The 21634-nt window shown below is 36.9% G+C and overlaps 1 protein-coding gene across 4 annotated transcripts; it reads right to left on the minus strand.

Moving 5' to 3' along the window:
* Nucleotides 1-92: 92 nt before the first annotated feature.
* On the minus strand, nucleotides 93-21602 carry CUTC (cutC copper transporter). Of its 4 annotated transcripts, none has more exons than XM_054690147.1 (10): nucleotides 21448-21602; nucleotides 18993-19064; nucleotides 15344-15403; nucleotides 12710-12775; nucleotides 11751-11786; nucleotides 9331-9464; nucleotides 5003-5030; nucleotides 1397-1502; nucleotides 530-602; nucleotides 93-392 (listed from the first exon to the last, which is right to left on the minus strand). In XM_054690147.1, exons 1-10 carry the CDS (start codon nucleotides 21506-21508, stop codon nucleotides 195-197), a joined length of 834 nt encoding a protein of 277 aa, XP_054546122.1. In that variant the 5' UTR covers nucleotides 21509-21602; the 3' UTR covers nucleotides 93-194. The 4 variants fall into 4 exon arrangements, with proteins under 4 accessions (XP_054546122.1, XP_037352082.1, XP_054546121.1 ...); XM_037496185.2 differs by having other exon boundaries at nucleotides 12566-12775; nucleotides 21448-21601; XM_054690146.1 differs by lacking the exon at nucleotides 21448-21602 and adding an exon at nucleotides 21079-21124 and having other exon boundaries at nucleotides 12566-12775.
* Nucleotides 21603-21634: the final 32 nt, after the last annotated feature.

Below are 21634 nucleotides of genomic sequence, written 5' to 3' on the forward strand. Positions count from 1 at the left end.
TCTTCTCCAGGGCAAGGAAAAAACAAAACAAAATCTTCCCTTTCATATTTGGATCCAGACTATATTCCAGGGTAAAATAAGAGACTCTACCATAACAGAATAGAAATTTTTATTTTACAAAGGAAAAAGCAAAAACTGCTATTAAATTGACCCTGAAGTCACACTCTCAATTCATACCCTACAGTTGAATTTTCTCAGTTCATCATTAATTCCACTGAAAACAGACTAAATCTCTGTCTGTGGAGGAAGCATAGACCAGATTTACCCATGATGATGGAGATGGCTAGCAAGATTAAGCAAAGCAAGTGATTGTAGATCTGTTTCAAGTTCCTTTTCTTCTTAGAAACATTCTCCAAGGCCATGTGAGACTCAAAACAAACACTGTGACTGTCCTGGCCAGAAAAGAAGGTAAAAGCTGTGTCACAGAGAAGTGAAGACCACTCCTTTACCTTTATCCTGCGACATCCATTCTCTCAGAGAAGTGTGGCTAAACCAGAATATTCTTTGCAATAGCATTCAAAGTCCTTACTTGGGTTACATCTGTTACTTTTAGAGAATATTCTGAGGTAGCAAGGGAGGCTCCCATGGCAACAGAGGAATTTCTGCAATAAAAATAAAGGAATAATTTTATAAGTTGTTAAATGTGTCCTTATAGTGGTACTTCATTTATAGGCTATTTCATGACCCAAGAACAGGGCAGGTAGGTCAAGATTCCTAGACTACTATATTTTATAATTTTTATTAATTAATTAGTTGAAACACCTAATAGCTAAATCTACCAGACAGCATTTTACAGTAGTTTTATATCTAGAAATCTAAGTTCTAAGGATCTTGCTTATTTTATATCTCATTTTTCCAAACTTAGAAATAATCAACTACTACTAAGTTTACAGATATCTTTGTTAAGTACAAAGGAAAAACACATAAAAATGGCAGTTCTCTAATGGTGCTATAATTTCAAAATAGCTGAAAATAGAGAGCAAAAGTGAGGGAAGACTAAGTATTAAAGGTAGGAGAGATAAAAATGGCCATTATTCTCTTCCATTCTTACACTATAGATATTAACTTTGCAAAAGGAGAGCACAGGTGAATGGGCACACATACATATCTGACTTATTTGAAGATTAGCTGCTAAATTACAGCTTATTAGTAACCAGTTGAAGTGCAGCAATGACTTAAGGATACAAAAGTTTATCTAAGTTCAGAAGAGCCTGTTTATATAAAAGGTAGGGTGAAAACCATTTTGCAGCTTAAAAACTGCAAAAATGACAGCCACACTTACATATTAATCACAACACTCCATTCATTTATCAGGCCATAAACTAAAGTTTTCCTATTTCAAGAATTAAAAATTAATCACATCCCTTTTGTATGAGTTAAAGACTATTTTTTTTACCGAAACTTCATTCCCGAATCTCTAGCAGATCGAGCAGAACAGTGGAATTCTGTAGCACCTGAACCCTCAAGGATCCTTTGTAGATTTCTGTCTGTTATGCCTCCGCCTATTGGAAAAAGTAAGTAATAATATTAACGACAACAGAATTTTGCATAACATTTAAAGAATAATAATGACTGTTAGGCCTGGATTCCCCGTGCTGAAATTTCTCAATGATTTGAGAATTACTCTCTCCATACTAAGCTAGAATGAAATTTAATAAGAATGATAAAACTAGACTCTGCTCTGGAGAACTATGGATAAGGTCACAGAACCTATATGAAAGAATCTTTTATGTCCATTGGTTTATATAACAATGCTATACATTACTGACTATAAAACTAAAAAGGCTTCTCTAGAGCAAGGAAAATCATTGAGGGCATCCCCTCAATTAAAACAAAATCAAATTAAAACGTAAGGTAAGGAGAGATTTGAGGATGTAGCTATAAAAGTACAACCTCAGAGATGTGTCTGAAAGAAACTCTAAATTCTCCCTCTGTCCCAGACTTAAAGAGCACACTGACATCATTGGAAATGGGGATAATGAAAGGGTTTGTGTAGCTTAATCATATCAATTTTTCATTTCATTTCACAGAGTTCCATTTTACTTTATTAAAATTGTACAATCAAGCATTTTAGAACTCATTTGTTTTGATGAATAATAGTCTTTTACATATTTGTATATAAAGAGCCGTTCTAAACAAATACTAGATTATAAATATAAAATTAGTTTATTCACCTTTATATCCTTTTCTCCTAATATATAGGATGCATGCAATAAAAAATTTTTAATGACTGATAAAACATGTACTTTGTATCTCAAGCTATTCAAGTTGTTGAAGTAACTTGGCTGTACATACTCTTTCAGACTCATTAACTTGTTTTTTTTTTTCTTAGTGGTACAATAACATCACTGAGCCCTAAGAAGTAGAAAGAATATAGACACAGAAGTCAGATTTAGATTGGAATCCTGGGTTCACAGTCAGTGAATACTGTAGGTCTTCACAGATATGTGATATCAGCTCAATTACTCAATACCACTGAGTCTCAATTTTTCAACAGTAAAAGAGAGATAACGTTGCCTACCTCATAAGCTTGTTGTGAAGATTAAAAGACCAATGTATTATTTCCTTTCAATAAATAACAAAATATCTGGTCATTAAAATACATATTGCTCAGTTAGCAGCAACTTTAGGATATAGGTAATACATTTTCCAAACACAGATTAACACATCTTGGCAATTGGTACCGGAGAGAGCTAATTCACTCCTTCTTTTAGAAATGAGGAAATTGGAGCTTAAATATGTTTTAAGAATTATTATAAAAATCCCTAGAAGGAAACTACTATTTCCTAATTATAAATAGAAAGCAAATTATAAATAGAAGGAAACTATTATTTCCTAATTATAAATACTCATTAAGCATTCAAGCTGACTTGTCTAGGAAATTTTATTTGCTAACACTTATTTACATGAAATTGTAATAATTTGTTTACAGATCTCTTCTGTGAGCTACTCAAGTAGAAGGCCTATTTCATATTCATCTCTGTGTTTTCATGTCTACCACAGAACCAGGCATATAATTAGCATTTGTGTGGTAAGGTTTGTTAACTTATCACAAATATTTTTATATACACCATCTTCTCTTTAAGACTGTGAGTCTCTTGAGGAAGTAGTTTCTTGTATAACTCTGTATCCCAAGTAATGCCTTAACACATAGCGGACAACTTAATAGTTATATATTAAGCAAAGCTAATCTTTATAATTATCTAAGTCTGGGTATTAGTTCTCAAGATTAAATACATTTAGTGTTAAATGGAAATGCATTAGATTCACTTAAGTATCTTTAACATTCTTTGATTAATCTACATGTGATCACAATTTGATAGATAATAGTTGCTTTCTATCTGTTCCTGTTCCTGGTATTTGCCACAGATCAAGGTTTTTCTAAATTTCCGTAACTGTATCTATATCTGTTCGCTTTTTAAAAGTTGGCCTTTAGGGCCTCCCCAGTGGCGCAGCAGTTGAACGCAGGGTTGTGAAGCTGCCCGCAGCCTCTGCAGCGCCGGTTCGATCCCCAGCTGCTCCCCGGCCACCGGAGAAGGGTCCCACCATGGCGCGCAGACCTCTCCCGCCGCCTGCTGCTCCCCTCAGCAGTGTGCTTCGGTCCTTCTGCCTGCTCTGCTCCCCGCTCTGGTGAATTCTCTCACCGTCCCGCACTTCTGACTATACCCAGTGCTTGTATAAATAAATAAAAATAAATCTTTAAAAAAAAAAAAAGTTGGCCTTTATCTGGCTATCACCATTTTGACCCTGGTCAGTTTAGGTAAGAAAACCACACTTTATAAGCCTTCCAATGTGATATAATGAAGTATATATATCACCCATGAAGTATTCTTACCAAAAATATTTAACCACACTCTAATAAAACCTTATGATGTAACTAGCAGCTTATAGGAAATACAGAGGCTAGGAGGACAAGCTAAACAACATCAAAAGGAAACAATTTGATAATCCAGAAAGCAGGATATTTTTCAGGGTAAGTGGCTCAAACTTTTTAAATGTCATTTTTATAAAACACAAGAAAAACAGAAAACATATATTAGAAGATATTAAGAAAGATAACAACCAACTGCAGTGTGTTCCTTGATCAGACCTTGGTTTGAACATATCAGTTATTTAAAAAAAAATGTTCTTGGACCAACTAGAGAAAGTAGAGCATTGACTGAGTATTAAATGGTATTAACGGGCATTGGTGTGTATTTTAATAGGTATGATAATGGTATTATGGTTATAGCAAAATGTCCTTATTTTTTAAGAGATGAATAAAGAAAAAAATGCCATAATATTTTTAACTTTAAAATACCCCAGGATAAAAAAAGATGAGACACATGGTAAAATCATAAATCTATGGAATGAGTATATGAGTATTCATTATGCTATTTTCTACTTTTTTATATCTCTGAGAAACTTAGTAATAAGAAAAATTAAGATTATATTTGTCTCAATTTGATTCTAGCTCACCTCACTTAAATCTTTAAAAGTTATTTATTTCTAATAAGTCGCTATGAACTTAATTGACCTTATGGTTATCATCAGGAGTATATGATGAAATTGTTCTGGCTACAGGAAGAATTTGGTGATCAGAGAGTTTCAGGAACTGAGAGAGTATTACATCTTTATCCAGTGATATCACCTAAACATATGCTTACATCTTGTTAACAATTAGGACATCCGACCCTAACACAGTGTTGCTGCATCAACCCTAATACACCTCACCATAGATACCATCCATAGTCCCAAAATTATGGGAGAGCAAACACAAGAAATATCCATCCCAATCTACATCCTTATATGCTTCTCTTTGCTCCAGCTTCTGCTAGAATGTTCTCCTTATCTAAAGTTTTAAATTGCAGCATGGAACTTCCAATCTTAAACATTTTAATCAAATTATGTATTCTCTCCGAACCCTACATATTAGTATTTTCTCCCACATTGTTCTGCCTTCTTTGCTTTTTCTCCATTACAGTTCAGTGTCAAACTGGTGAATGGGTAAATAAATAAATACCTGGCATGACCACAATTCTGCCTTTTGCCTGAAAAAAGAAAAAAATAAACAAGTAAATTTTAATAGCTTTCTCTTAAATAGGTGAGAACAGAAACATAAGTATATTTTTAAAATTACTACTACTATTTAATTTTTAACAGATCTTCTATTTTTGGGGGGATCTTAGGTAAATTAGATGTTTAGCATAGTAAATCTCTCAATCCAGAAAGATTATTTTATTTTATTGCTTTAATGACTTATTAATACAAAGAATAAAGTATAAATAAAATGAAAATACTTTATAAATAATCACACCACCCTTTAAATTAATACCATTAATTCTGAGTTCCTGGTAACTAATGGAATAGAAGTAACTGAATTTTTAAGATTCAGTAGAAAAGGAAGAGCAAAATATAATTGTAAATAACTAGGAAAAAAACTACTCAAATCCAGCAGCATCAACTAAATTCCCTAAGAATTATACCAACTAAACACAATCACAGTTATATTTAACTAGGTTTTTTTTTTAATTATTTTTTAAAAGATTTATTTATTTATTTATTATTTATGCAAGCACTGGGTATGGTCAGAAGCGCGGGAAGGTGAGAGAATTCACCAGAGCCAGAGCAGGAAGCAGAGCAGGCAGAAAGACCGAAGTACACTGCTGAGGGGAGCAGCGGGCGGCAGGAGAGGTCTGCGCGCCATGTGGGACCCTCCTCCGGTGGCCGGGGAGCAGTCGGGGATCAAACCTGCACCGTAGAGGCCGCGGGCAGCTTCGCAACCCAGCGCTCAACCGCTGCGCCACCGGGGAGGCCCTATTTAACTAGGTTTTAAGTATATAAATTGATTAAATTTCTAATAATTATGGGAAGCAGAATATCCTTTTATTCACATTTTCATTTCACTTTCATTTCATATTCCATCTCTAAGTAAATTTTGATGTTATGCTCAGTATTACTGAAAGCGAAAAGAAAATCACCTCATTACACAAATGTATACAAATTGCTGTACTAGTGGCAGGTAGGTAACATAGCAGAATAAAAACTAGATATCATGTTAGGCTCACTAATTTTCAGAATAAAGTAATCTAAAATTAAATTTTTCACATGTGGATTCCCTGAGATGAGGTTTTAACACTGGACCAGCCAACCCTGCCACCCTTTATAATTGAAGTCATTTGCCTCAACTGTTCAGCCTATTTATGTACTCAGGGTTGGGCAATCTTTCTCTTATCGAGGGTAACTGAACAACAGAAAAAAATTCAGTCAAGAATCACACATAGCTTAGTTTCTTGACATAATGAAAGAAAAGGCTCAACTAATGTATTCAATAAATATAATTGAAAAAAATACTTAATTCTATGTCATGCCCTGTTAAGACAAGTGAGAAGAGTGAAAAGCTGGATTAGTGTGAAGAGGAAGACATAGGAAGTTGAAGTAAAGAGTTACTGTGTCCAACATGAGAAAAGGAGCAGAGGGGTAAAGAAGAAAGATAGATAAAAACAGAAACCAAAGGGAATAAAGTAAAAACTGGCTAACACCAGAAATAACAAGTGCAAAGAAGAGAAGAGAAGCAGAAAGTCTCAAAATTAATGGCAGTAATGGCAGGTAAAAAGGGTAGGTAATAACAGAGATGGTCATGAATACAGAGAGAAACAACCTTCCTCCTTACTTTAAAGACATATTAGAGATATTTTAATGAGCTCCAAGTAACTATCATTCCAGAAAACTGAAATGATTTCAGGAGGGGGGAAAAAGTCACATTTAAACTTTTCTTCCAAGTGAAAGCTTTCCAAAACATGAACAAATGATACTCCTATAAAGATGAATTTCATCACTTTTTAGTGAGCCTTCCATATTAATATATTATTTAGAACTATATGCTGAACTAAAGCTATCAAGAGGGATTTAACAATATAAAACACCAAATGTCAGACTTTGTGCTATTTCCTAAAGTAATCCACAACTATTTTAGGAGGTAGGTGCTATTATTATGCTAACTTTGTAGATGAGGGAACTGAAGTTTAGGTTGGTTGGGTAATTTGCTGAATGTCTCTGTTAGTGACAAAGCTAGGAACACAAAACCTCGTTTCTAATGTTAGGGGGAAAAGGGGTTGCCCTATAACACTAATACCAAAGCCTATGCTTTAATTAGTATATTACACAGCTAGGTAACTGATTTAAGAAGTCAACGAGAATGATCTCATTTGTATGTTATTTAAAAAGTCAAAAACACAGAAGCAGAGAGTAGAATAGTAGTTGCCAAAGGCAGGGAAGTGAGGGAAGTAGGAGCTATTAGTCAGAGATTACAAAGTTGCCATTATATAGGATAAGCCTAGCAATCTAAAGTACAGCATGATGACTATATTGTAGTAAATCCTGAAAATTTGCTGAAAGAGTAGATTTCAGGTGCTCTCACCACATGCATACACACAAACATGAATAACTATATGAGGAAATGCAAATGTTTATGACTATAAACATTTCATTGTGCATATATATCAAAACATCATGTACACCTTAAATATATGCAATTTTTATTTTAAAAAAATAAGTTAGTGTATGAGAATATTTAACCTAGCTCTTCCTGACAACTAATTGTTGGACCAGCCTAGGGCAGCTGAGATTTGTAACCCCAGGTGTTCTTGGGGGCAGGCACTAAGGCCAAATTCCAACTGCTTGCATCAGGCACTACCCAAGGTGGAGGTGAGGAAGCCTTCTTAGCGCCAAGGTCTGAACTCCATCTCTGACCTACTAAGCAATAGATATTATGAAATGTAATATATGATTATGGCAATTCTATCTACCTTACATCTTTACTCAATAGTAACAATTTAAAGAAGGAAACCTGATTTATCAACTCTTATTTAAAAACACTTCATGTTTCCCCTGCATGACAAGAATAAAATACAAACTCTTAGTTTTCAAGGCTTTGGACAACATTGTCCTCCACAAATTCAATATTCAAATCAATATCTTAATAAGTTCTTCAATATCTTAATAAGTTATTCTTGCTTTTGTTTCCAGGTTTTTGAGTATTTCTTTTGCATGAAGTATTCTCCTCCCCATCTCCCACCCTTTTGCACGGGTAACTACTCAGTGCCCTTTAAATAAGTAAGATATTGCAGTATGGATGTCTTTTTTTTGGGAAGCTTACTATTTCTAAACCCTACCTCTCAAACATGGGTGTTAATACCCTTCCAACGTGCTCCCACAATCCCTGTCCCCCCTTTTTAAAGCATTCTACTAAAGTTGCCTGCTGTTTTATACTTGTTGTAAATTAATTAATCAATTAATTAAATTACAAAGATAAAAGCATCTATTATGCACTAAATTGTAAAGGTAGTAACTACACACACACACACCCCTTGATCACCCCATAGCAAAAATGCCCTTCACCTAATATATATATTTTATAAATATGTGTTAAATTGGTAAGTTCCACACTAGAGAAGTCATATCAGATGCTTAGGCAAAACTTCTGAAAATTATTTCATGGCTATAGAAAAGTAAACAGAAGCAGATGTCTACATAGGAACACTAAATACTGTTATTAATAATAGCAGTAACAATAATCATAGAAGCTAACATGTATTAAGATCTTTCATATGCTAACTAGTATGCTAAGGCTCTTACATATCTTCTGTCTATCATCCTCAGAATCAGCCTATAAAAGAAGTATTAAGCAAATCTCAATTTCACACATGAGGGTACATAGGATTAAAGGTTAGTGATCTATTCAACAACATTACACAGAAAATAAGTGTCAAACCTGAATCTCAAATCCAGAACTCTTATTTCAAAGTCTGTACTCATTAACTTTAAATAACTTTGAACTGGAATCAGAAAAACATTGTCATAGCACAATTACAAAGCCATCTTCAATAGCTCTGCAAATGATGCTAACACATTACACAGGAAACATATTCTTTCTTTCCTCTTTGTCTTGCTACATGGGGAGAGATCAAAGGACATAATTTTAATTCTTAGGATTTCCCTTCAAATGACAGTTATTTCAAATTTTCAATGAGATTACTCAAATATACATAAGCTGACTGAAAAGATGTAACTCACAACTATGCAGTGCTGATGTCAAAGAAAATGTAAAATTTACTATGGTTTCAAGTTAGAACAGAACCTTATGCAATATTTGTAACGTGATCTTACTAACCTTTGTTACTAAAAAATTCATTATTATTAAGAAATATAAATATATTTCTACCTGCTTGCTTCATCTTATAGAGTAACCACAAAGTCAGTAAAATTTCATTTTATTCCCCAGCTGAAAAGCAGACTATCAGAAGTAATCACAGAAGAGTATTGGGAAGAAAGGAACGAAAGTGTGTGTACCTCATCTATGAGTCGCTTTATTAGGGGTAGCCCTTCCAGTGCCGAACTGTCACACCCACTAGTCAATACTCGTTCAAATCCCAAGGTTAAGAGAGTCTCCAAAGCTGCCATTGGATCATGAACCATGTCAAAGGCTGAAATAAATAAAAGTGATTTGCATTTTGAACCCATATCCTCTATATGGTACTTTCCAAAATGTAGTACACAAACAGTAGTGAGCTTACCCTGGCTTGCAAAAGCCACTTATTAAATAACTTAGGAATTTTGCAAACATGATGGCTAATCTACAAATCAACAGATACTACAAATATCAGTGTTCTTTTTTCACCAAGAGCCAGTTTACCAGAACCCTAGAGTCTGCATACCACTTGTGGTTCGCATGATCATTTTAGATACACACATTTGAATAAATGTGTTTGCTTACACGCAGTGTTAAAAAAGAGAGAGAAAACAGGCCTAAAATGATGTCACTTGTGTTAAGCCTACATATTATACCAAGACTTAATACCTAACTTTATTGAAATTTCAGCCTCCTCAAGGAATGTAATGTTATCAGTCAAACCGGAATTTCCTGGTCAACACTAGTGAGGTAATCTGCTTGACAGATCCCTGTCATACCCCAAAGGAAGGTAATCTTACATGAAGCAATTCCTTCTTTGCTTATCTCACCTCCCCTCCCAGCTCCCGCTACCCCCGTTGCCTATAAAATCTTTTCATTTGGTACTGTTGCTTGGATCGCTTTTCCGTCTGCAAGATTGGATGCTGCCCAATTTATGATTTGTTGACTAAAGTCAGTAAGATCTCTGAAATTTACTCAGATGGAATTTTTTTTTTTTTTAAATAAACAGATCTGGTGGCAGTTACAAGACCAACAGAGACTTCTGACATTTTCAGGGATCATGAGAAACACAGGCGTGATACCCATGAGCCCTTTAAGTTCTCTGTCTTACTGAAGGCTGTGGATGGGTAAGTTCCTCTTGGTTGTGAGAGCTACTCTTTCTATGGCAAGCATCTGATCTAACTGGATTTTCAATTATTGGTAGTCAGACTGGGTTCAACTCTTTAGTTTGACACTAGATCACCCACCAGCCTGAAGAAAATTTCCATGCAGTAAGGTGCACTGCAAAAAAAAATCACATAGTCCCAAATTAGGAGCACATCCCTTTTAGGAATTAGTTTGGTTCCAAGAGACCCAAAGGGTTAGTTAAAGAAACAGGATGCTACAATTCCAATCTGCTTATTTTATATCTAAAAACTGTGATCTTGTATGCTGTAGATAGCTATAAAAATGGCAAAATCTTACTAAAAATAACCTACAATAATAATGGCTATTATAGGAAACATTCCAATTAGACAAGACTACTCATTTAAGAAGTGCGAGGGTTCCCAAATTAGAAAAATCAAATGGGATACCTTTTTTATTTGTATACAGAACATCCAAAAGGTTTTAACATCCAAGATAGCTTCATTTAAAAATTCATTGGAATTCTTTATTAAACATAAAACAAGGGTAATAAGTACTTTATCTCTAATATCTATAAGTGGATACAAATGCTGGTATATACTATTATCTTAATCTTTGAATGCTTACTCAAAAGGGCGGAAAAACATTTAATAATTTTTCAAGCATATAAAATAAAAAAAAATTGATTGAAGACCTCTTTCTTCTCATATGCAACAACAGTGCCCCCTGAAGGCAAAATTTATAGTTGTTTCTCCATTTTCCAATGCTTAGCAAAAATGTATGGAATTATAATTACCTGAATTATAAATAGGAAGCATCTTTATATGAAATTATCAGATACCTTTTAGAAATCATTCTGATATAGTCAAGCTATCAATAATGAAAGTAATTTTGTACTCTATGGTGAACACTGATTCATTGACCATCCAGCACATTCTTCTCTCCCCCTTCCTCAAGTATCTAATCTTCAGATAAACATTTTGTATCTCTTGACCTATGAGCCTGAAATTCATCTGGGAAAGCTGATCTCACTTTTAGCTCCGGGAATCGTCTTGTATGGCTTATAAGGTAGTGTATTCCATTTCACTGACCTCGGTGATTAATTCTTAGGGGGACTACATAGCTCCTAAGGCAACCTAGTAAAAATAAATTTCAGGATTCCTGCTTAGAATGCTGTGACAAGTACATGTATTTGAAGGCAATTCTTTGTCCCGCTCTCTATTATATCCCACCATCAATCACCTTCTGCTTTTAACAACTTTTCATAACTGAGCTTCAAATTTTCTAGAAATTGTACATCTCTAAATTTACAACTGTTAGTCCAAGATCTGTATAAAGAAACCAATTAGTAACACGATAACATTACAGAATCATGTTCCATAAAAAGAGTGCTGCATTTTGTAAAATTAGAAAACTGACACCATTCAGTAGAACTTCTAAAATGGAAATGACTCACCTCGGTGGAAAGTGACTGGAAGGGGACGGCAAATAGCTATAAAAAGAAAATTACATAATAACATAAATGAAGAAATCATTGCCTACTATTACATATAGAGTTCTCCATGTTAAGTGGGGATTTTTTTATAGTTTCTTCTCCTAAGAAGTACGGACAGTGAACTAAAATAATAATGACAGCCTTACATATTCAAAGTCCTATGTTTCCACTAATCTCTGAATTTTCTTTTTTAAAAAGGTCATCTATTCCTTAGCACCAAGTAAAAAGTATATGATCTGCAACTACAAGGTTAGCATTATATCTATTATTTATACCTTTGAGAATATTCAAGAAATTCTTGGCCTAGTAATATAGGTAGTTTGCTCCTGTCCCCTCCATATCTCCCTGTCCTCATCTACTGTAATAGCTTTTTTTTTTTTTTTTTGGTGGGACCATCGCCAGTGGCTAAGGAACGAACCAAACTGGCGCTGCAGAGGCTGCAGGAAGCCTCACAGCCCAGCACTCAACTGCTGCACCACCAGGGGAGGCCCTACTGTAATAGCTTTTAAAGTTTTTGTTGTAGTGATTAAAGGAATCAAAGCAAACTTCACGAAATTCAATAGGAACAGTAGCAGGGCATGATCTACAGCAAACTGAGAAGTAAGGAGGGCATGTTACACATATCCTCTGTCCGAAACATCTAAATAACTACTGTTTAAAATAGTTACGTTAGTACAAGTGCCAATAGGTATGACTGAACAATCAGTATTGTGATTATATTTTTCTGTACCAGGAGTATGAGTGCAATCACTATGGCTTCAGACACAAATTCTTACCCACAAGGGACATGCACAATTCTTTGTCAATGTGTCCATCTTCAGTCAATGCCCCAAATACCAAGCCATCAGCACCATAAAGCTTGGCAAGGTGAATGTCAGCCTTCATCACCTCAACTTCACGATCTGAATATAAAAAATCACCTCCACGTGGCCGAATCATCACAAAAACTGGGATTTGGACACACTGCTTCACCACTTGAAGGACACCTATAAGAACAGATAATTGACTAATTAAAATTCAAATGTGAGCTACAAGCTATTATTGGTTTTTCACATCTGCCCTTATGTATTGCTTCTACAAGAAAAGCAAGAGATACCTGAAGAAACCAGAGAAAAATGGACTTAAAGAGAGGGACAAATGAGAAGAAAAATGTGCGTATAAATAGAAGTTAAAAAAGGATTTTTGTTGCACAATCTTGAAAACAGAAGGGTGTTACTGCATTTTACAAGTACTTGTCACCTGACTCAACAAAAATCTTTTTACCAGTTACACAATATCTAAAAGTATAATATCTACCAGGCTCAATGTTTTGCTAGTATCTTCCCTAAGACCTGGTTTCTCTTTTCAAATTGATTACAGCTTTATTTAAAACTTACTACAGAAATGGGTAGATGGTTCTAATATTTATGGCCCATTAATGGACAGAGAAATTTCGTAATGCCTTTTTTGAAAGAGGCATGGAAAAGAAGTAAAATTCTACTTATTTGTTATTTTATGAAGAGCCCCATATACTTAAATATGAAACAATTTTGGCTATATCAAAACCTTTAATACTGTGAGATCTGTGACAGGCACCATTAACTGTATATTCAATATGAATTTACTTATTTTCTCTTGCTAAAAGCTCAGTTTTTGCATGGAATAGCAATATAACCAACAACAAGCAATACATCATGAATGATGGTGCAAAAAACAGATTGCATTCAACATAACAAGATATGTTCTAGAGATTTCCTAGAATGGCCAGGGACTATCCTTCTTTAGTAAGAGCTTACTAAATAATATTATCATCAACCTCAGAATAACATATCTTAGAAGTAAAAAATTCTTATAGAGACTGCTGCTTTTTACCAAGACAGAGTACCAGGAACTGGTACTCACCTACCTGAAATAACCAAAAACCAAACAAAATATATGACATGATGTTTTTCAAAAACTGATTATCAAACAAAAAACTGTAATGATGCCTAAAAGATGGGAAACAAATAAAGGTCAGTTCTATGATTGGTCCAGATTACTACCTTGTGAATTTTACCACCAGCACAAGGAGAATTTTACCACCAGCATAAAGAGGCCACCAGCACAAGGAAAGGGAACCAAACCAAGATAAAACTTAGAGAATTCTAAGTTGAGGAGCCAAAGCTGAGTCCAGGGAGAATAAATGACTAGAACTCACATGAAAGAATATCAGGGAGGTGAAAAAGAAAACTCTGGCGATCTACTAGAACCTCCCTCTAATATTCAGCTGTGTGCTGATCAGTGTGTGCACGCATGCAAGGAAACTATGTGAGGACTGAAAAGAGTTAGAAAAAATAGTGCCTGTCATTCACACAATGTCAGGAATAATGCCTGTTCCCAATAGCTCCACAGAAAACTTTCAAGATTCATGGAGCACTGTTTAGAGTACCCAGAAGAGCCTTACCTTAATAATAGAGAATAATTTGCTCTAGACTGACTCTGTTCCATTTGCTAACAAATTTTAAAAGCAAGACTCAAAAAGGACAAAATGCTGGGCCTCCCCGGTGGCGCAGCGGTTGAGCGCTGGGTTGCAAAGCTGCCTGCGGCCTCTGTGGCGCCGGTTCGATCCCCGGCTGCTCCCTTCCACCGGAGGAGGGTCCCACATGGCGCGCAGACCTCTCCTGCCGCCCGCTGCTCCCCTCAGCAGTGTACTTCGGTCCTTCTGCCTGCTCTGCTCCCTGCTCTGGCTCTGGTGAATTCTCTCACCCTCCCGTGCTTCTGACTGTACCCAGTGCATGTATAAACCAAACAAACAAATAAATAAATAAATAAATAAAAACATGCCTCTATTAAAAAAAAAAAAAAAGGACAAAATGCTTTCAAGTAACCTAATTGCCCAAGAATATTTACCGGAATACAAAAATATCAGGTACCCAACAAAGAAAAATTCATATTATCTGCATCCAACAGAAAATTATGAAACTTGAAAATAAGAGGCATCATGAGGCAATAAGTCAATCAAATGAAACTAGACTAGAACTAGATAGAGATGTTAAAATTATCAGCTAAGTCACTAAAATAGTTATTATTAGTCCAGATATGTAAAAAAGTTAAGAAGAGACATAGGAGATATATAATTACTCTGGGTAATTATATGATTGTTTTCTTATTTCAGTCACTTAAAAAAATAATTGACTTCTTAAACAAAATAACAACTATGTAGTATACAGTTTTTAACATATGCAGAGATAAAATATATGACCAGGACAGGAGAATTAAAGACAAAGGTCTTTTACCAAGGATGTCATAATGCAAAGATCAAAAAAGCATCCTTGAAATTAATGCAGAGCAACAGAACCAATCTTAACAGCAACTACCTAACTCTCAACTTTTTGATGTACAAAGAAAATAACACCTATTTGATCACATCTTTAATTGGTAAGTTTATTTATAGCCATAGCATTTCTAACTGGTATAATACCCACAGCATCATTAACATGTTAGTAACATCAGTAATGGATCTCAATGAAATGGATTTTCAATGGCCTCCAGGCTCTATAAACTCTTAGAAGGAAATCTGAAAACTAGATACTTACCCATGCTGGGTGTTGTTCCTCCTTCCAATAAGCTAGAACATAATTCAATCCGACCAGCACCTTTGATAAGAAAAGGGAAAAAAAAGCATTTCTCAGCACAATAAATTTTTTAAAATGTAAAGCATTGCTCAAAATTCATTAGTCCAAAATAATCTCTTATTAAACAGCAAACTTTAGTCAAAGATGGGAAATTCTGAGCATCTATAATAACTAGGTTTATAAATCTAGGTTTATAAAGATAAAACAATTCACCAGAGGATAAAAAACAAACTTATTATCTTAAAAATCAGTAAAGGAAAAAAGCAATATTTTACCCTGCTATTCTTGTACAAACTGAACTGCAGTATAACCAAATATTTGAAAAGGGAAGTTTTTCTTTACAGAAGTATACTAGCAAGGGCCTCCCTGGTGGCGCAGCGGTTGAGTGCTGGGTTGCGAAGCTGCCCGCAGCCTCTGCATCGTCAGTTCCATCCCCGGCCGCCGGGCGAGGATCCCACATGGCGTGCAGACCTCTCCTGCCGCCCGCTACTCCCCTCAGCAGTGTATTTCATCAGTCTGCCTGTTCTGCTCTCCTCTCTGGCTCTGGTAAATTCTCTCACCCTCCCGTGCTTCTGACTGTACCCAGTGCTTATATAAATATATAAATAAATCTTAAAAAAAAAGTATACTAGCGAATATGTGAACAATAATGTTAGACTCTTCATAGTACCATTTTGCAACCCCTACCAAAATACCAAAATATTCATTGCTAAAATTATTAGGTGAAAAGCAGACAGAAACCTTATAAGGGATGGATTAGGATAATATCTGAAGCTACTGATCAGTTTTAATATCACAAAAACAGAAATAACTAAGATGCTATATCCTTCTGATGGGATACAACAGGAAGTATAAAATGTTATATATAAAGTTGTCTTGTAGAAATTCAAATATAAATCTGATTAGGACTCTGGGTTAACTACAACTTTACAGGAAATACAGGGCTTAGAGGAACGTATTAAATGATACTACATACAGAATCAGCAAAATCTAGAATGTGGAATGTTCTAAAATATGAAAATCAGTTTAACTACAAGGAAAAAAAAGAATTAAAAAAAAAGAAGGGGAAACAAATCTAAAAGACATGTCAAACAAATGAAATGTTTGTATCTTGATTCAAAGAACTATAAAATGAAACTATATGAGCCAATCAGGTAAATCTGAAAACAGCCCTTTTGATGATATTAAGAAATTATTAAGATGTTAGTGATACTGGGTTATTTACATTTTAAAAAAGTCCTCTTTTAGAGACACATACTAAATATCTGAGAATGTAATGACACGATGTCTGGGATTTACTTCAAAGTAATCTGGGGATGCGAGTGGGAAGACAAATAGAGATCAGAGGACAGCAAACTGTGTCCTACAGGCCATAGACCTATAGCTTGTTTTTGTTATGCCCTGCAAGTCCTAAATGTTTTTGTGTTTTAAAGATGTCTTTGTTGACATATAATTTATATGCCATATAGTTAACCCATTTAAAGTGTACAAATCAGTGGTTTTAGTATATTCATAGTTTTGTAACTATCACCACAATCAACTTGTGAACATTTCATTACCCAAAAAAGAAACCTCATGCCCTTTAGCAGCCATCCTTGCTTGTCCCTATATCCCTCAGTCCTAACCACTATTCTATTTTCTATCTCCATAAATTTGCCTCTTCTGAATATGTCATATATAAATGGAATTATACAATACGTGGTATTATGTCACGGTTTTCCACTTAGAATGTTTCAAAATACATCCATGTTGTAGCATGTATCAGTACTTCATTCTTTTTTTATTGCCAAATTAAGAATGGCTTTTAGGGCCTCCTGGTGGCGCAGCGGTTGAGCGCTGGGTTGCGAAGCTGCCCGCGGCCTCTGCGGCGCCGGTTCGATCCCCGGCTGCTCCCCGGCCACCAGAGGAGGGTCCCACATGGTGCGCAGACCTCTCCTGCCGCCCGCTGCTCCCCTCAGCAGTGTACTTTGGTCCTTCTGCCTGCTCTGCTCCCTGCTCTGGCTCTGGTGAATTCTCTCACCCTCCCGTGCTTCTGACTGTACCCAGTGCATGTATAAACAAAACAAACAAACAAACAAATAAATAAATAAACATGCCTCTATTAAAAAAAAAAAAAGAATGGCTTTTATATTTTCAAAGGGCTATTAGGGGCCTCCCTGGTGGCACAGGCGGATGAAGCTGTCCATAGCCTCTGTAGTGTGGATTTGATCCCGGCCTGCCGACGAGAATCCCACATAGCGCGGCAGATCTCTCCTGTCTCGCCCACTGCTCCCCTCAGCAGTGTATTTTGTCAATTTGCCTGTTCTGTTCCCCACTCTGTCTCTGGTGAATCCTCTCACCCTCCCGCGCATCTGGCTTGTACCCTGGTTCTTCTAGAAATAAATAAATCTTTAAAAAATATACATATATACATATATATATGTATCCTACAAAGACCAAACATGAGCAGTAAAGCAGGAAAAAAAAACAAAAACTATTACTCTTTTCAAAATAAGTTGCTAGCCCTGATAATTGGCCATGTACTTAAATGATTGAAGCTCAGTGACGGGCATGTGGGAACTTATTTTATTATTCTATTTTTGTGTATGTTTGAAATTTGGACATTTTTTAAAATTTCTGATTCTGAGATGACGGGAATATCTATGTTTCCTGTTAAAGCCAATTTAGAGCATAAAAGAAACCTTGACGTAAAAATAAATGCTCAAGGGCCTCCCCGATGGCGCAGCGGTTGAGCGCTGGGTTGCGAAGCTGCTCGCAGCCTCTGCAGCGCCAGTTCGATCCCCGGCTGCTCCCCGGCCACCAGAGGAGGGTCCCACATGGCGCGCAGACCTCTCCTGCTGCCCACTGCTCCCCTCAGCAGTGTACTTCGGTCCTTCTGCCTGCTCTGCTCCACGCTCTGGCTCTGGTGAATTCTCTCACCCTCCCGCGCTTCTGACTGTACCCAGTGCTTGCATAAATAAATAAATAAATAAATAAATAAATCTTTAAAAATTGAATAAATAAATGCTCAAAAAAAAAAAAAAGACAGGGGCCTCCCTGGTGGCGCAAGATGTTAAGTGTCAGCACTATGAAGCAATCCGCGGCTACTGCAGCATGAGTTTGATCCTCAGCCAGGGATGTGACCCAAATGGCAAAGCAGAACTCTCCTGTCTCACCTGCTGCTCCCCTCAGCAGTGTATTTCAGTCAGTCGGCCTGTTCTGCTCCCTACTGTCTCTGGCGAATGCTCTCACCCCTGCACCTCTAGCCTGTACCCCAGTTCTTGTATGCATTAAAAAAGACAATGATAAAAGCCCTAATGATGAAATGGCAACACATTCCTAAACTCAGCTTTAAATCAATAGCCTGAAAAATATTTTTAACTCTTTGATAAACTCAATAAAAAAATTAGGTTGATAAAGAAATATCACTATGGCCAATTGACTCAAAATGTGACCTCTTGGGGTGAATAAGACTAGAAGATGATCATTTTCCAGTATGTTTTCTAGTTGGCCAGTTGCCTTCAAAAGGAATAATAAGATCCTTAGTGATTACATGGGCTCCCAAGGTCAATTCACAGGACCCTGGGAGTCTTATAAGGGTTGCCAACTGTTGTTTACTAATTTCTCTTACCTCCTCTTTCTGCATTTACAGCAGACTCTACTGAATCAACACACACTTCCATGAGAAATCCATTTGCTGCTCCTAAAATACATGGAGAACAATGCAATTTTATGACAGTACTATCCATCCAGACCAATCTACCATAAATATTTTATATTTTACTGCCAAAATACAAATGTTCAATAATAGGCAAATGTAAGGACATAGGGCCAATGAAAGCAATAAAAGCAATAATAAAAAAGCAATAATAACTTCGTTATTAAGTTAATACTTCTAACATGTGCTTAAGAAATTACACTGAGGAAAATATGTACTGAATGCCAAATTAATCATCACATTCCAGGTCAGATTTTTTAAATGTTTCTCAATGCTTACAAAAGGTTTAAGTTTCTTTATAAGGAATACATGTTTAAGAGCTAAGAAAAACTTCAAATCTTGGCCCTATCGCTTAGTTGTGTGATCCTAGACAAGTTACTTAGCCTGTTTTCTACAGAGCAGATTTTAGCACCTACTAAGGGATAAAAGGTAAAACAAGACAATTTAAGTACCATGGATAGTACCCAAAGTGTATAAAAGATATTAGTTATCATTTAAAAAAAAACCTACTTGTTTCCTCTATATGCTTCCAGATTCCCCAGTTCCCATGTCTGCTCTTGTTTATGCCATCTCCTTAATCCACAAAGTCCTTCCTGCTCCATCTTTGCATGCTAAAATCTTCCAAAGCTCACAACATAACACAATTACATATTTCTTCTCTCCCAAAGTTAGGAAACTGTATCTTCCTCTTTTGAACTCTTCATATACACTTCTCTTTAAAACACTATTTTCTATCACCCATTATTGATGTAGATAGATTTCTTATCACTCTTATTTAATCTAAAGTTCCTAAATTAGGGTTTTATGTGAGAAATCTTTATCACCCACAGCAAGCACTGTCTACCATGGTACAAACAGTCACACAATGATTTATTTACAAAAGGTTAAATAATTATAGATTCATAAAAATTATAAATTCATAAAAATATTTATGCTAAAAAGTGTGATGAAAAATTTTGAGTTTTTCTGTAAGTTAAACAGAGTTTTTAAAAATGAAAAATACTGATTGCGTACTTCATGCAACATTACTGAAGACTGTTGGTTATATGATAATGGCTACAACCAGGTAGAATTTGGTATTACCTTTACTTTCTATTTACCTTTCTATATCGCTTTTTTTTATTCTACCCAATAACACTTTTATAATTTAAAGAAAGCAATCTTTAATTTGAAAAGTGAAAATCTATCACCTACTAACATTAAATTGCAACTGTCTTTTACTTAAAACTGCCAGTCCCGAAATGTGAGAGTTAAGGGCCTGTCTCTGCTCTTCACTAAGAGCACGGCATTAATTCCAGGAGTTTCCTGATAGCCATGAGTTATTAAATCAGTCTAACTAGACATCACAGCAGGTACCACTTGCCAGGAGAGGATGGGGATGCATTCCAAGGGCCATGACAAAGGCATCTGTCCTAAGAAATTGTAGGAACCAAAGAAGATATTTGCTTGGAGTAGTCCAGTTAGCTCCGAGGGCCTCTAAGACCCTCTAAAGGCCTGTGCATGTGAAAATTATTTTCACAGAAATACTAATATTTTATTTGCCTTTTTTTTTTTTCATCTCAATTTCTCACTAATGGAGTTTCCAGAAGGGCACCTGACATGTCAGATTGAAAACAGAAGCAGGTATGAGAATCCAGGTATAATTCCCTTAAGCCAGACACTACAGACTTGCAAAAATATAAAACATAGACATTCTTCTGCTTTCTTTTTTTTTGGGGGGGGGGTGCGAGGGGGAGAGCTCCCCTCTTCCCCCATCCCCATTAAAATGTTACTTGTGTTAACAGGCAGTTGATTTTTTGTGGTTATTTTCCAGTTAATATTTTTAAGTGTTTCAATTTCTAATGATCAGTATCGACACACTTCACTTCTATAAACAAAAGTTCTCGAGGCTCTGGATTTCAGGAGGATAAAAGGGTCCTGAGATCCAAAAGCCTGCGACCGTCTGGCTGGGACGGCAGGACCGACGAGGGTGGGGTGTGCCCAGCTCCCCAGCACTTGCCTGCCGCCGCCATCCCCCCCGCGGCCCGGGCTCGCCGCTGCGGGTGACCGTGGCTGGGGGCGCCCCGGCCCGCGGCGGCTACTCCGCGCCCGGCGCCCCACAGTTGCCTCTCCCCGCGGCGACGGACGCGCGCGCCCGAGCCCAGGGCCCGACTCCAGCGCGCTCGCGCGGGATCAGCCGTGGCGCCGGAATTCGAATCCGTGCGTCCGGCTCAGAGCGACCGCCCGGCCCTCGGTTTCCAGAAGTTTAGAGAAGTCATGGCAGAACGGGCCGGGAGGAGCTGGGCAGACTCCTCGGCGGGAACTCCGGGCTAGTAGACCCGCCAGCCGGGACCCCAGCCGGCCGCCCCCTCCCAGCCACCTTCCGCACCAGCCATCCCGGAAGGGATCCGCGCGCGCTTCCGCTCGGAGGAGGCCCCTTGTCTCTTCATGCTCTGCGCGGCCCTCTCGCGCGCGTCTTCGGTTTCCACTCAGTCAGGGTTCTGGCGCGCGTGCCCTAGGGAAGCGCGTCCCCTGGGCTGCGCGCGCCCTGCGCGTCCCCGACGCCCAAACCCCAG

Source organism: Talpa occidentalis, unplaced genomic scaffold, assembly GCF_014898055.3.
Source record: "Talpa occidentalis isolate TD23 unplaced genomic scaffold, MPIMG_talOcc4v2.1 talOcc4.8, whole genome shotgun sequence".
Taxonomy (NCBI): Eukaryota; Metazoa; Chordata; class Mammalia; order Eulipotyphla; family Talpidae; genus Talpa; species Talpa occidentalis.